At 37.6% G+C, this 12,517-nt stretch overlaps 1 protein-coding gene across 1 annotated transcript; it reads right to left on the bottom strand.

Annotated features, from left to right (window-relative positions):
* Positions 1 to 8,095: 8,095 nt before the first annotated feature.
* On the bottom strand, positions 8,096 to 11,862 carry acp5a (acid phosphatase 5a, tartrate resistant). Its single transcript, XM_032562166.1, has 6 exons — positions 11,761 to 11,862; positions 10,420 to 10,510; positions 10,130 to 10,329; positions 9,904 to 10,028; positions 8,955 to 9,300; positions 8,096 to 8,867 (listed from the first exon to the last, which is right to left on the bottom strand). Exons 2-6 carry the CDS (start codon positions 10,508 to 10,510, stop codon positions 8,628 to 8,630), a joined length of 1,002 nt encoding a protein of 333 aa, XP_032418057.1. The 5' UTR covers positions 11,761 to 11,862; the 3' UTR covers positions 8,096 to 8,627.
* Between the last annotated feature and the right edge of the window lie 655 nt (positions 11,863 to 12,517).

Below are 12,517 nucleotides of genomic sequence, written 5' to 3'. Positions count from 1 at the left end.
ATATTTTTGAGTTAATTGTCCTTTACTTTCTTGGTTAAAATATTTATTTTTTCATCTATTCTGAGCAACAAGAATAGGACAAAAATGCTTGCTATATTTAGCCAAGGTTAATAAATGGGTGTGCCCTAGTTAGCTTTCAGTAAAGGTTATTGGATTGGAAAACACGCTTAAAAAGTGATGCTAAATGCTAATTGTGGATTAAATTTGCAATGCTTTATATGTTGAAATGTTAAAAATGTTTTATATTTAAAGAAAATTAACATATTTAAAACATTAACTTATGGTGTCAATATTGTGATATTAAGTGAATCATTTGAATTCATAATGATTCCAATTTGTTAAAAATTACAATGTACAGAAAGTCAAAACAAATGTCCTTGTTAATACTCAAATAAACATTATATCCGGTCTGTTATAGCAAAAGGTTAGCATGTAGGCATCCTGTCACATGCTAACGTGTTGCTAGCAGAAGCTAGCAAAGTGATATTTTCTGTAGTTAGTAAATATAAAATTCCCACATTTTGGTCTGCAGTTTGTGAATTCACGCTATTTACAACATAATAGAGTGTATACAGTAGTATTTTTAGGTAACTAGATATTGAGGCAGAATGTACAGAAGTAAGAAGTGATTAGCAACCATCGAGCTACAGTAGTTTAAAGTCCTGTACTTTAAACTACCATATTCTAATGTCTTTTCATTAAAAGGACTTCCAGATGTTAGTTTAAGAGGGTTACAAAATACTTGAAAGATCTTATTAAGTTCTTAGTAACAGATGTCAGATGACTTACCTGTCAGCCGGAGGTTATGAGATTGTATTTTTTTTAGGGTAACTTCATTGGGACTGTAGCCATGGTAACGGAACGCATTCTACACGAAACGGTTAACCGTTAACACAGAAAAGGTTAACAGCAAAACAGAGAAAAATGAAAGATATTCAGTGAAGTTAAATTAAAAATATATTTTATTGAGCCAAATTAAATGTTGTTGTTTACTCATTTACTTAAAGAAAAAATATAAATTTTAGCTTCAGTCGATAAGGGGCCAAGGTTGAGACTGAAGTATATTTGAGCCACTTGAAATGTTTATGGAAAAACCTGTAATTTATTGTATTAATGAAAATAATTGCACTAATATAATGGGCTATGTGTAACAGCGAATGGTGAAAACGTTTGTAACTATTGCTCTTTGTTCTTGTCTAGCTCTTGTTCCTTGATGACAGGATGGCTTTATTAAATCATCATTTAACAATATCAGTTCTTGCCTTCTCAACAGTCACTGGATGCTACTGCTAAATAAGTAGAAAAGTAGTCTGTTGTGCTTGAGTTTTGTGTTGCTTAGTTCAAATGAATTTAGTTACGTCCAACTGAAACATCACTAACACTTAGAATAATTAGTTAAGTTGCTTTGCTATAAATAGTGTCTGATTGATTCAATTATTCAATTATGATTCAATTCAGTAAAGATATTGTACCTTAGGTGGGCAGTCTTGTGTAAAGCGCTTGATGCAGCACTGGCAAGATTTGTTGCGGATTAAATGCCCTCCAGTTCTGTGAGCTGGGATAGGGTTGGGATGGGGTGCAGCTGGATCGGCGCTGTGATCTGATGTAATCCCTTCCTTCCCTTCCCCTTCACTCTGTCACTGTCCACACTCTGGATTATGTCAGGACAGAGGAAGCAGCATACGGAAGCGCACAGCCTTTTGAAAATACCATGATGCCTCTTCACCGTCTACCAAATAATGTTAATCATGATGTGATACCGTGGAGAGCAGGATTTAGTTAGATTAAATAGTAATAGTTAATCTAAATGCTGGAATTGACAAAAGCCTAGCATTTGTCAGGTAAGAGACTTTCTTCATTCACTACTTCTAATATTTTTGAAATGCTCAGATTTGCTATTTTTGCTTCAGGAAGAGACTCTTCAGCAGGAAGAAGACTTAAACTACAAGCTGTTTTCCTTTGAATGTACAGAAGAAGCTACTCTTCAGTAGAGGAAGCTCCTACTCTGGAAATATGGACAGCTTTAACTACACAGACCCAGTGGGACAGTCCTTCCAGTATTTGGTAGAAAATGTGGAACCTTTGTATAAGCAATACAAGCCCCCACCTAGGGACCTCATCCAGCTCCCCAAGTCAGTGCTGTACCTCATCATGGCTGCCCTGGTTGTTGTTGCTGTGGCGTACGCGATCGTCGGTCACCTCATTAAAGATCTCATGCTGGATATAACAGGTATCCGATTCAGTCAGAGGAAACACATAAGCTCCACAACATAATTCTTCTTGACCTAAGCATGAGCTAATCAGGCTTTTAGTTGTGTGCCCTCTACTCTCAAAAATCATTGTGTCAAGTAAAGCAGTCAACTCTCATCTTTGCAATTTTATTCAGAAAATGTTCAAATTTGACACATGCTATTCTAAGAAATAGAGACGATCATTCTCAGTCAAGTTCTTTATTTCATCAAGGACACACACACACACACTTTTCTGTAGTTTATTGAAACTGTAGTATTATTGTAGCGATTGCAGTTGTAGCTACAACATAATCTTGGAAAATAGCAATCTTCTCTTAGCCCTGGATAAAATGGTGGTAATATCCTGAATTTTATATGCAAAGAATGAATGCATGAGTGCAAAAGAACAGAAATCCTTAGAAATATCTCTTCAAGTTATTTGCTTTCCTGTAACATCAAAGCAATTCCTCTGATATAAAACATTTTATAGTATGGCAGGTGTGTTGATTACCCAAAATTATCTTGCAAAACAGGAATAATACACACTACATACATAATTGTACAGAAAGTGGAGGTTGAACGCTTTTTATTGGGTGAAACCCTTCAGCGCTATGTTGTCTTCATAGAATGTTGGAAATAACATTCATGAAATGTGTTTGTTCACAGACTGTTTGCTGGGCCCACTTGACGACGACCTGAAAAAGGACGCAGAAGTAGGGGGTGTCGACCCTCTTCACATGCCGCCTGCCCTGAGCCACTCCCACCCAAACGCCTTCCACGTCTGGAACCAGGACGACATAATCATCCCTATGACCCCCGTCAACGAGAGCCCGTTAGCCAGCCCGCTGATGTCCGTCATCCCATACATCCCCTCGTTCTTCCCCAGCCCCCTCAGCATCGCCAGCCCCACCACTACTCAGCCGCTTCCCAGGGAGAGTGATGCGTGAGGAGATAAACACACACCGAGTCTCTTCAGCTACTTCTGCATCTGAAGCCACTTCTAGTTAAAACATACCAGTTTCCAAAATGTTTGGAGAACTAATTTACCTTGGAAAATGTGCTGAAAATCCACGAGTAACCCCAAGAGACGATTGTCATTCGGAGATCTTCCTTTTTGACGTCTTTTGTGGAACATACAAGCAGTAATAAGTTTATCATGGCTGTTCTGCTATAAAAAAACAGAATAGTGTTTTTCTGCAAGAGAAGGAAACATACCAGATGTTTTCACTCGCCCAAAGCCTGGAATATTCAGGAGGATCGCCTTCATTAGTTGCTTTTTCCAAGAGTTTTGTGCCAAGACAATGCAGTGATCTTTTTTCACCTGCCAAACCAAGCGATTCAACTGATTATTTCATTTAATTGTTTTCAGGAGCCTTTGTTCCTTTAAAGCAACATATATTGTTCATAGTCGTGTGAAAAAATATCCTACTTATTATTCTAATAAATATATTCATGAATTTCAAAAGAATTGTTGACATAATAATGTCTAATTAATTTTTTTAAACCTTTGCTAAGATAATTCAATGAGACAAACTTTATTTTGCAAATTGAACAAAGGTGTTATTTGAGAAAAAGGTTAAGACACCCCATCCTTCCAGGACTAGTGAAAACCCATTTGGGAGGATGCAGGTGAGCTTTGATGAAGGTGAGCTGACCTGGCTCTCCTGGAGTGAAGCAATTTCTGTGGTTATTTTCCTAAAATGCTGTTTGGTTTATGTCAGACGTGTCGTCTTGATCTGATTTCCAAATAAATTAGGTTTAGATTCTTCTAACCTAAGAACATTACTCTCAGAAGTCCTGCTATTTCTCTATATTCCTTCTGAGAAACCTTAGTTTGGCCTTTCAGCTTTTCTCAAATAACAAATGTTTTCATCCTTGCATATCAAATATGGAAGTTAAACTTATGACGGTACAAGAATGTAATTTCTTATCAACAGCAGTACAAACCTGCCCTGAAGACTTCTTTTAGCATCTTACGCTCACACTGCCAGGTTTAATGTCCTCCACTGATAGTTTGTCTTCAACTGATTTTTTTATTTTAATTTTAAAATGAGCTATAAAAAAAGCAAAAATAACACACACTGCAGGATTCAAATGTCTGCTTTCTTTGTGAATTAAAGACAAATAACGGAGTAAGGCGCTACCATATGCTGACACAGTCGTATTCTGATGCTGAAAATATCTGTGGGCCTTAAGGAGCTTGGCTGTTGGGATGAAGTTAATTCAATTAGTTAAGGTGACCACTTTAAGTTGACTCTGTGATACCTTTTAGAGACTCAACGATTAACAGGAAAAAATGGAAACCTCAAAAATAGAGTGAAAGTATTGTTTTCTATATAAATAAAGTAAAAATAAGCCCAAAGACCGAATAAAGCCGTTTTATGTTTATTTCAATTTCATATTTTCTTCATCTTCAAATTGTAGTATTTAAGTGTGTTATTTAAGAATGTTTGCTTTTATTTACATTTTTGCTATTAGTTTCATTCATTTATGTTTATATAAATGTATATATTAATGCGTTGAGACAATTAAGTCAAAGGAGCCTCAGTCTGCAGGACAAAATCACGTTATGGGGTTTTATACAGACAGGATATTGGCTAAAGTGAAAAAAAAAAACAGAGTATAGTTAAAAACTTGACAGCATTTAAGTGCATCAGATCAATTTCCTCAATGTCATTTATTTTTTATGCTAATTTATCTATTTGAATTAGTTTTACTTTTTCTTTAATTTCCATGGCTATTTTTTTAAAAACAAAATTAAAAGTTGCTGATCTAACCTTGTTTTGAAAATCTGGTACTTTGCGCTGACATTGCTCATCCCATATGTGAAAAGCAGACTGTGTGTATTTTGTGATGGGCAGAGATTAGAGTGGGGAGATTAGATGAGCAAGTTTGGCATCCGAAATGCCCTTTTATTACTTTGCTGCAGATTTAGACGACTGGATCATCCTAGTCAAATCAGAGTTGGTGATGTTAAGGATCTTAGTATGTTGCTTACGCAACATGCACTAGAACCACGAGAACGTCCCCAAACCTCAAACAAATGGATGAAGCAACTAACCTGTGATAAACATGGTAGGGGATGTGATTTTAATTGCAGAAAATGTTGGTTCAGAGTGGGATGGTTGTTTAATATAGAGCAACTGAACAAGAGATGAGCAACACCACACAATAAAAACATGCAGTGTTATCCTGTTATAACATAGACATAGTAGTGCAAACTATGGAGTCATACTTTAATCTCTCAGCAGAGATTAAAGTCCTGGAAAGAAGAAGTTATTATTTTTACTCAACATGTGCAGCTAAAAAAAATCTGAGTATTTTGAAAAAAACAAAAACACTGTATAGATTCATTACACATAGTGTAAAATATTTCAACTCATTGTTTCTTGTGCTTTTGATGATTGTGCCTTAGAGAGAATAAAAATTAAAATTGGAGTTGGACCATGTGTTAAGCATAGCTTCAATATTGTGAGAAAAAAATGATCATGTACATCAACTGGTTAATAACCCTAGAGGTGGTTTATTATAAGTTATGTTAAAGGACTATTTCATTGTTTTATTAAGCAATCCAGTCAATGTTTATTTCTTGTTCAAAATGTAAAACAATCAGATATGAACACCTGGAACTGGATTAATATAAATTGAATAGAGTTTACAGTTTGAACTTAATAATACCTTGTATTTAGTTTTATGTGTGGACATACTAAAATGGATATTATTACTTTTTTTGAAATAGGTTTAGACTAAATTGAATAAGTCATTGGAACTGCAGTATTTACATGGATCAAACTTGAACTAAATTTCACTAGACTGATTACATTTAAAATGATAAGATTCGTTATCGTTTTATTTGTGAGGCAGCTTGGACTTGATTTGGTAAACAGTTTTTCCTGCTGAGGTCAGAAATAGATGACCTTCTTAAAAGCCAAGAGGAAATGAAACTGTTTTGTTGAAAATGTCACGACCTTAAAAAAACGAAGCGATTAATGTGCAAAGTATGGTCTGCGAGTACCTGCCTGAGTACCTCCTGTGAAGCCACGTCTTACTTTAGATAGACTCTAATCAGCAGTAACTGACACGATGAGCAGCCCGATTAGGTTTTCTTCAGGTCTGTGGTGGATTTACGTAAGTCAGGGTTAAGTGAGCCTCACCTGTCCTTTATACTCAGATTACCCCAACCAACTTCTCCTGTTCTGACAGAGGACTGTCAGGCCAGCGCTCAGTCTGGTGGTGCATTACACCAACAGGCTGAAATTCATCCTAATTGGATCTACATATCCCTCACTTACTGTGAGTTACCTTATAATAGCCTTTAGCTAAGACCACAGTATGCTTGGAGCAGAAGAGTCTCTTCCTTTATGCCACATAAAAGATTAAGTTCGATTCAACATTAGAGATTATAATTTAACAAAATGTTATAAATTGTGGTTGTTTTGGCATCCAGGGGAAGAACATTCCCTCTAAAACTCTCTTACACAAAAAGAGAGATTAGAGCACATTTAACAAAAAAAAAAACTTCTCCAAAGGTGATAGACGAAATGAACAGAAAACATCTGCTTGTAGTTTTTTTTTTTTTTTTGCTTTCTCTCCCAGGTTAGCTGTCATTGGTTGGCTCAGGTCATCATGGACCTGGGAGCTGCCAACCTGCAGTCATTCAGGCTAATCCCCTGTTGGCAGGCCAGGCCGTTCTCTGTGACAGAAAAAGAGCTGACAGTCAAAGTCTTGTCCCAGACTGCCCTGCAGCAACAGCCTATCAGCTGCAGAGATGCAAAGCTTCACAAATCTGAAAGTCATACAAGAGTGGCGAGAACAAAAGCCACAAGATGTCCTGTTCGCAGATTGCAACAAGTCATGTGGGGAAGAAAGCAAACATGTGGACGGAGCTCTGGTCAGAGGAGACCAAAATGCAAAGTAATGTCTGATGTTATGTTCAGAAACAAAACAAGGTCACCAAACATTGTAGCTTAGTCACAAAATAAGAGAGGGATATGAAACAAACAGCATCAGCAGCAATTACGTACACTGTTTTTATCCATTTGATGTTTGTTTTTAACTAAGATTTATTGAATAAACCTGCTTTCCCATAATCATTTTTGATTTTTGAAGTAGATCTCAATACGCCACTCTTTGTGACCCCACATTTGGGGACAACTGGAGTAAAGTGTATTCATGTGTCAAAGCGGTCCAGTAAAAGTCCAAACACAAATCCAATTAAGAGTCTGTAACATTAAATCTGGATGTTACAGACACTATATGTATAGGGCCTGTGAAATTGTTGTTTACAGACACTATACATCCAATCTGAATGAACCAGAAATATTTAACAAAGAAAAATGGGCAAAAAAAAAGCTTTATGCAAAACTGGTAGAGAAATTAGGGAGGAAAAAAAAGGGAAAGACAGCAAGAAAAAAAAGGGACAAGGAGGGAAAAAGTAAAATACCATAAAAAGAAAATTGAGGAAAGGACAAAAAAACAAAAAAAGGCAGCACACAAGAAAGAACAGAAGAAAATGATGCAAAAATGTATCAACGGAGGAAGGACTAGGAAACAGGTAAAAACAGGGGAGTCAAACTTAAGGATAACAGGAAGGATGAAATAAAAAGGAAGAAGGTAAAAAAGGATGAATAGGGGATGAAAGGAAAAGCAAACAAGACAAATAATGGATTGGAGGACAAAAAAAAAGAGAGGAAAAAAAAATCTGGAAATGTAAAGATTTTTCCATATTTTCCAAACCTGGAAAACCACCTGAAGTTTTCCACACTAAAGAAACCCTGAGTGTCATCTTGGATCATACGTTACTCTCCTTGTGAAGGATGTTTACTTGGCATTGACTATTTTTGTACAAACAAAATGCAACGTAGAAACTTTATAAAACATTTACTTGATTATTTTCACATGTTAAGAAAATGGTTTGAATTGATTTCATAGGAAAAGAAAATCCATTGCAAAGAAATTGTACAGACATCCAGAAAAAAATAAAATGGCTATACAGTAAAGCCTTCCAGGGAGCTGTGGTGTTAAATTTCACTCAAACACCAGAACAGTTTCCTGTGTGAACAAGTGAAAAGAACAGCATTACCATGTACGACATCTAATGGGAGGAAAACTAATCCAATATGCTGCCATTATTTGATATTACAAATTATACAATAAATCCCTTGAACATACAGTTTCTGAAGGAAGTCTTTGGAAACTGCTGTCAAAACAAGAGACACCACGCTTTATGAAACACATTTTAGCTTACAATAAATTCACAGATGAAACTTTGATTCCTTTAAAAATATTCAAAAGCATTGAAAATTTTGTGGCAAAGTTAAAAGTAGAATCAAACGTCACTAATTCAACACCACAGATTAATACTTTTTACAATAAACGATTGCCTCAGTTGGAAGTCTACCCGAACTTCCTCTGGGAAAGGACGGTGCGGAACAGAGACGTGCCTTTAGACTGGAAGTAGGTCAGGAACAGCGCGCTGTTTGTGACCTCCGCATGAACGAAGCCCCCCTGAGTCGATTCCTGGCCATTGAAATACTTCAAAGAGTCCTTGGGGACGTGGTCAAAGTGACTGAAGTCAGGATCCACAAAGTTCCCAGCACCACTCACTACATAGCCCACACCAGACTCTTCAAGATACTGTGAAAAAAGAAAGAAACATAAGAGCAAAGTTGAAAAAAAAAAAATCTGCAAACAAAGTTGTTTGTTAAATGTTCTGGAGCTGACCTGGAGATTGTGGTCGTGTCCACACAGGTACGAGGTCACGTTGTGTTTAATGAGCAGAGGGCGAAGCTTTTTCAGTAAGCACTTTGTGGGGCCGTGCTCAGACACGGACCAGACCGGATAGTGGCCCGCCACCAACAGGAAGTCCGCCTTGGACCGGGCCAGCCGGTCCTGCAGCCAGACCAGCTGACGGTTGGCGTCCACCGCACGCAGGGGGCCTCTGGGCTTCTCGTCAGTGAAGTCGTCGGAGTGTCCACAGAGCATCACCGTGTCGAGCATGATGATGGTGAGCGTCTTCCCCGTGTTGGGGATGTGGAAGTTCAGCTCGTAGTAATAAGAGGGAAACTTCCTAACGAAGGAGAAACAAAAAATGTTCTCTTCACAACTTCTGGTTATTTGTTGGGAAATGCATAAGAAAGTAGAATGCCTTTAAATAAATTTATTTCAGAATTTCAGCTGAAAGAGGGAAGTTGGTACACATTAATTACAGATAGATTTCAAAGGTTACTTCTATTTTTGGAAACTTCGACTCCAGACCTTGTGAATTTCCCTAAACCCTTGTATTTGCTTTGCTGCACATTCTCTGAAGACCGAGGTCATTTGTACACTTTTTTTTTTTACCCCCACTTTCCTTCCACTAAACTTTTCATTAATATACCCAGAAACAGCCCTCTAAAAAGTTGCCCATTAGCAATAACTCAGAAGTTTAGCCTTTGTGTGGACAGTGTCAACAACTACCTACTGGACATTTGTCCAGTCAGCAGTCTTTCATGATTGTACAACATAAAGAAAGTAATTTCTGGGTTACACTGCATTTATTATAAGTTATCAGATTTTTAAAGAAACTGAAGAGTAGGTTTTTATTAATTAAAGAAACATTTTGATTATATTCCTCTTTGTGTAATGAATCTATACAAGTTCCAGGTTTTCAATATATTTAAGCACACCTTACCATCTGTCGGACCTTTGAGAGTACTCGATCTGAGCTGTGACGTTTCCTGCATGGTCATGATTACCGGCCACAACATACCAAGGGACTCTGAGATACTTTGAGGTGTACACAGACTCAAAGGTTTCCTTTAAGTAGGAGATTTAGAAGAGACAGTAGGTTTGAGTTCACAGAAAAAAGGCTTTTTAGAAGGGTGTCTGTGGTCTCATACTAGAGAAACTCAACAGACCTGAAACCGTGGGGAATCCACACTCTCCACACCCTTGTAGTAGAAGTTATCGCCAAGCGCCAGAATAAAGTCAGCGCCCATCTGCTCTGCTACTTTGCTCATTTCCTGAGCTGTAGTTGTCTGCACAGTCGTGACATAAGGCGCGGAAGGGAGTCCACCCCAGTCCCCTAAAGCCAGGAACCTAATGGAGGTCCTGTTGCCTGGTAGGGTGTAAAACAATACCAGTTAGCTGAACAGCAACACAACTAGGGTCATTTAAACTCATGGTCAAGGTGAAAACAAACACTTACTGCCATTTCCCCCCAGGTCTTCAAAAGCAGCAGGATAGCAGAGGGTCACACCGACGACAGCGGACAGGAGGGTTAAAAGAGCGAATGCCATCTTAAAAGTAAAAATAATCAGAGTTTCAGAGCGCTTGAAGATAAATCAAACAGAAGTGAACCAGGACCACATCTGAAACTCAGCATCCATGTGATCAAAGTTTCAAAAAAAAAAGAGGAAGAACGGGCTGAGCAGGTTTTGCACGTTAGCTCAGAGTGTGTGGCTGTACTTCCTCTTTATCTTGCGACTGCTGCAAACAACAACAACACTATCGTGAGTGTGATTGGTGCAGCTTGAAGCCGTCACTTCCCAGATGGAGATAATAAAAGCCAATGTGGCCATATCTATGTGGCAGAGAGGGTCAGAGGTCACAGTTCAGTGTTCCAGAGCATCTCTGCCTTTTATAGAACATCTCATTTTATCATGACAGTTTAAAGGGCACCTTTACAAGAGTATTAGGGTCACACCAAGACAAAAAAAAAATTGATTTGATTAAAGTTGCAATATCACAACAATGGACTCGTACGAGAATAAACTAATTATAATAAAGTAATAGTACTATAAAATAGTCAATATCATGAGAATAAAGTTGCACAATTTTAAAGCCAAAAGGACATGTGAATGAAGTCATATTACTATGACTTTTCTCAAACTATTGACTTTATTCTCATAATATGACTTTTTGTACGAGTTTAATCTCATAATATTATGACTTGATACTTGTAATTTTGTAACTTAATTTTTTCTCAGGTGGTTTTAAAAAAACATGTAGCCGTGTTCTGGCAATAAATTATTGTTTTTAAATCAATGCTAGAAAATTAGCCATTTCAAAAACCTTCCGAATGCAATGCCAGAAATCAGCAACCACAGCCTGTTACCTAGCAACCCAAGGGGAGCTCCAGGGTCTTTGGTTGGCTGGTTTTACTGCTACATGACCTCTGTATGAGTTTCATGTGATTTCCAGCAATGGCTGCTGGAAAACACAATTGTTTTGTTGTCGACTTCCCATCCAGAAACCACTTGTTGCATTCTTGCTGGTTGTGCAGGAGGCTCTACTTCTGCTTTTCAAAGATCTACAAGTTTGTATAATTGTGCACTAAAATGTCAATATCTAAGAATTATTTTATACAAAAAATTTAACCATGTTTTGTATAGCTCAAAAATCTATCTTAACTTGTTCAATGACGCACAATAGATCACCTTTGAAAGAACACTTAAGCCTAAAAAGCAACAGACAACTCCTTTTAATTACAAGCTATTCAAATGGTGTACATTTGTTGAGATGAAAAAAGCAAATTGAAAAGACTCACTGTGAGGAGATGGGATCTGGCTGACTGCGTCCTCACACTTCTCCCCCTTCCTCTGCTATTTATCAGCGCTCCTGGAGGAGAGGCTTCAGGAGTCCACGCTGCACAGGCATGATCCTTGATCACAGCCTGACTCAGGACCAGGCGGTGACCGGTGCCACGTGTGATCCTTAATGGTTAATATAGCTCGTGTCTAGACTTCACTTCTAACACTTCAGCATTAATCACGTTTTTTCCTGCTTTGCTTTCAGCTCCAATTTCTGTCTTTCAGATTTTTCTTATGGAAAATGGAGCGTGTTATATAATCGGATGGGTCAAGTTGTCTGTCTTGGAAACTCTTTTGTGTCTTTGATCATGTTACAAAGCACAGTTATAAAAGTCCAGAAAGTTAGACATGAGTTCACTTTAAAACTATACATTTTCAAACCTAAATTAAGCCTCATAAGACTTTTAAAATGTTTGAAGAGAAGTTTTCATGTCAGATTTTGTCAGAACTAAATTCCCACAGTTCTGTCCCCTTAAGCCCAATTTAACATAAAAATGGGTGTTCCTGTAGGATATTGAACATATTTCTACTTTGGTTAAGATCAAAACATGGAATCTGGAAACAAGCTGCAAAGAGGTATGGATGGACAACTGGACAGATGAATGGTTTCATGGAGAGATGCTAAAACACCTGGTGGAATAGATGGCCAGATGGCTTAAGGAAGGAAGGATGGATACAACAAATAGATGGAGGAAATATTACTAGATTACCCCA

The sequence above is a fragment of the Xiphophorus hellerii genome, chromosome 5 (genome assembly GCF_003331165.1).
Source record: "Xiphophorus hellerii strain 12219 chromosome 5, Xiphophorus_hellerii-4.1, whole genome shotgun sequence".
NCBI lineage: Eukaryota > Metazoa > Chordata > Actinopteri > Cyprinodontiformes > Poeciliidae > Xiphophorus > Xiphophorus hellerii.
Note: the sequence above shows the minus strand (reverse complement) of the source record. Positions and strands in the feature narration are given on the sequence as shown.

What these genes read in the sequence shown, in the direction of transcription:
- acp5a (XM_032562166.1), bottom strand. Translation starts at nt 10,510, where the DNA reads ATGGCATTCGCTCTTTTAACCCTCCTGTCCGCTGTCGTCGGTGTGACC. An exon ending in TCTCAAAGGTCCGACAGATG is followed by an intron (nt 9,301 to 9,903) that starts GTAAGGTGTGCT and finishes CTCCTTCGTTAG; the next exon opens with GAAGTTTCCCTCTTATTACT. An exon ending in GACACGACCACAATCTCCAG is followed by an intron (nt 8,868 to 8,954) that starts GTCAGCTCCAGA and finishes CTTTTTTCACAG; the next exon opens with TATCTTGAAGAGTCTGGTGT.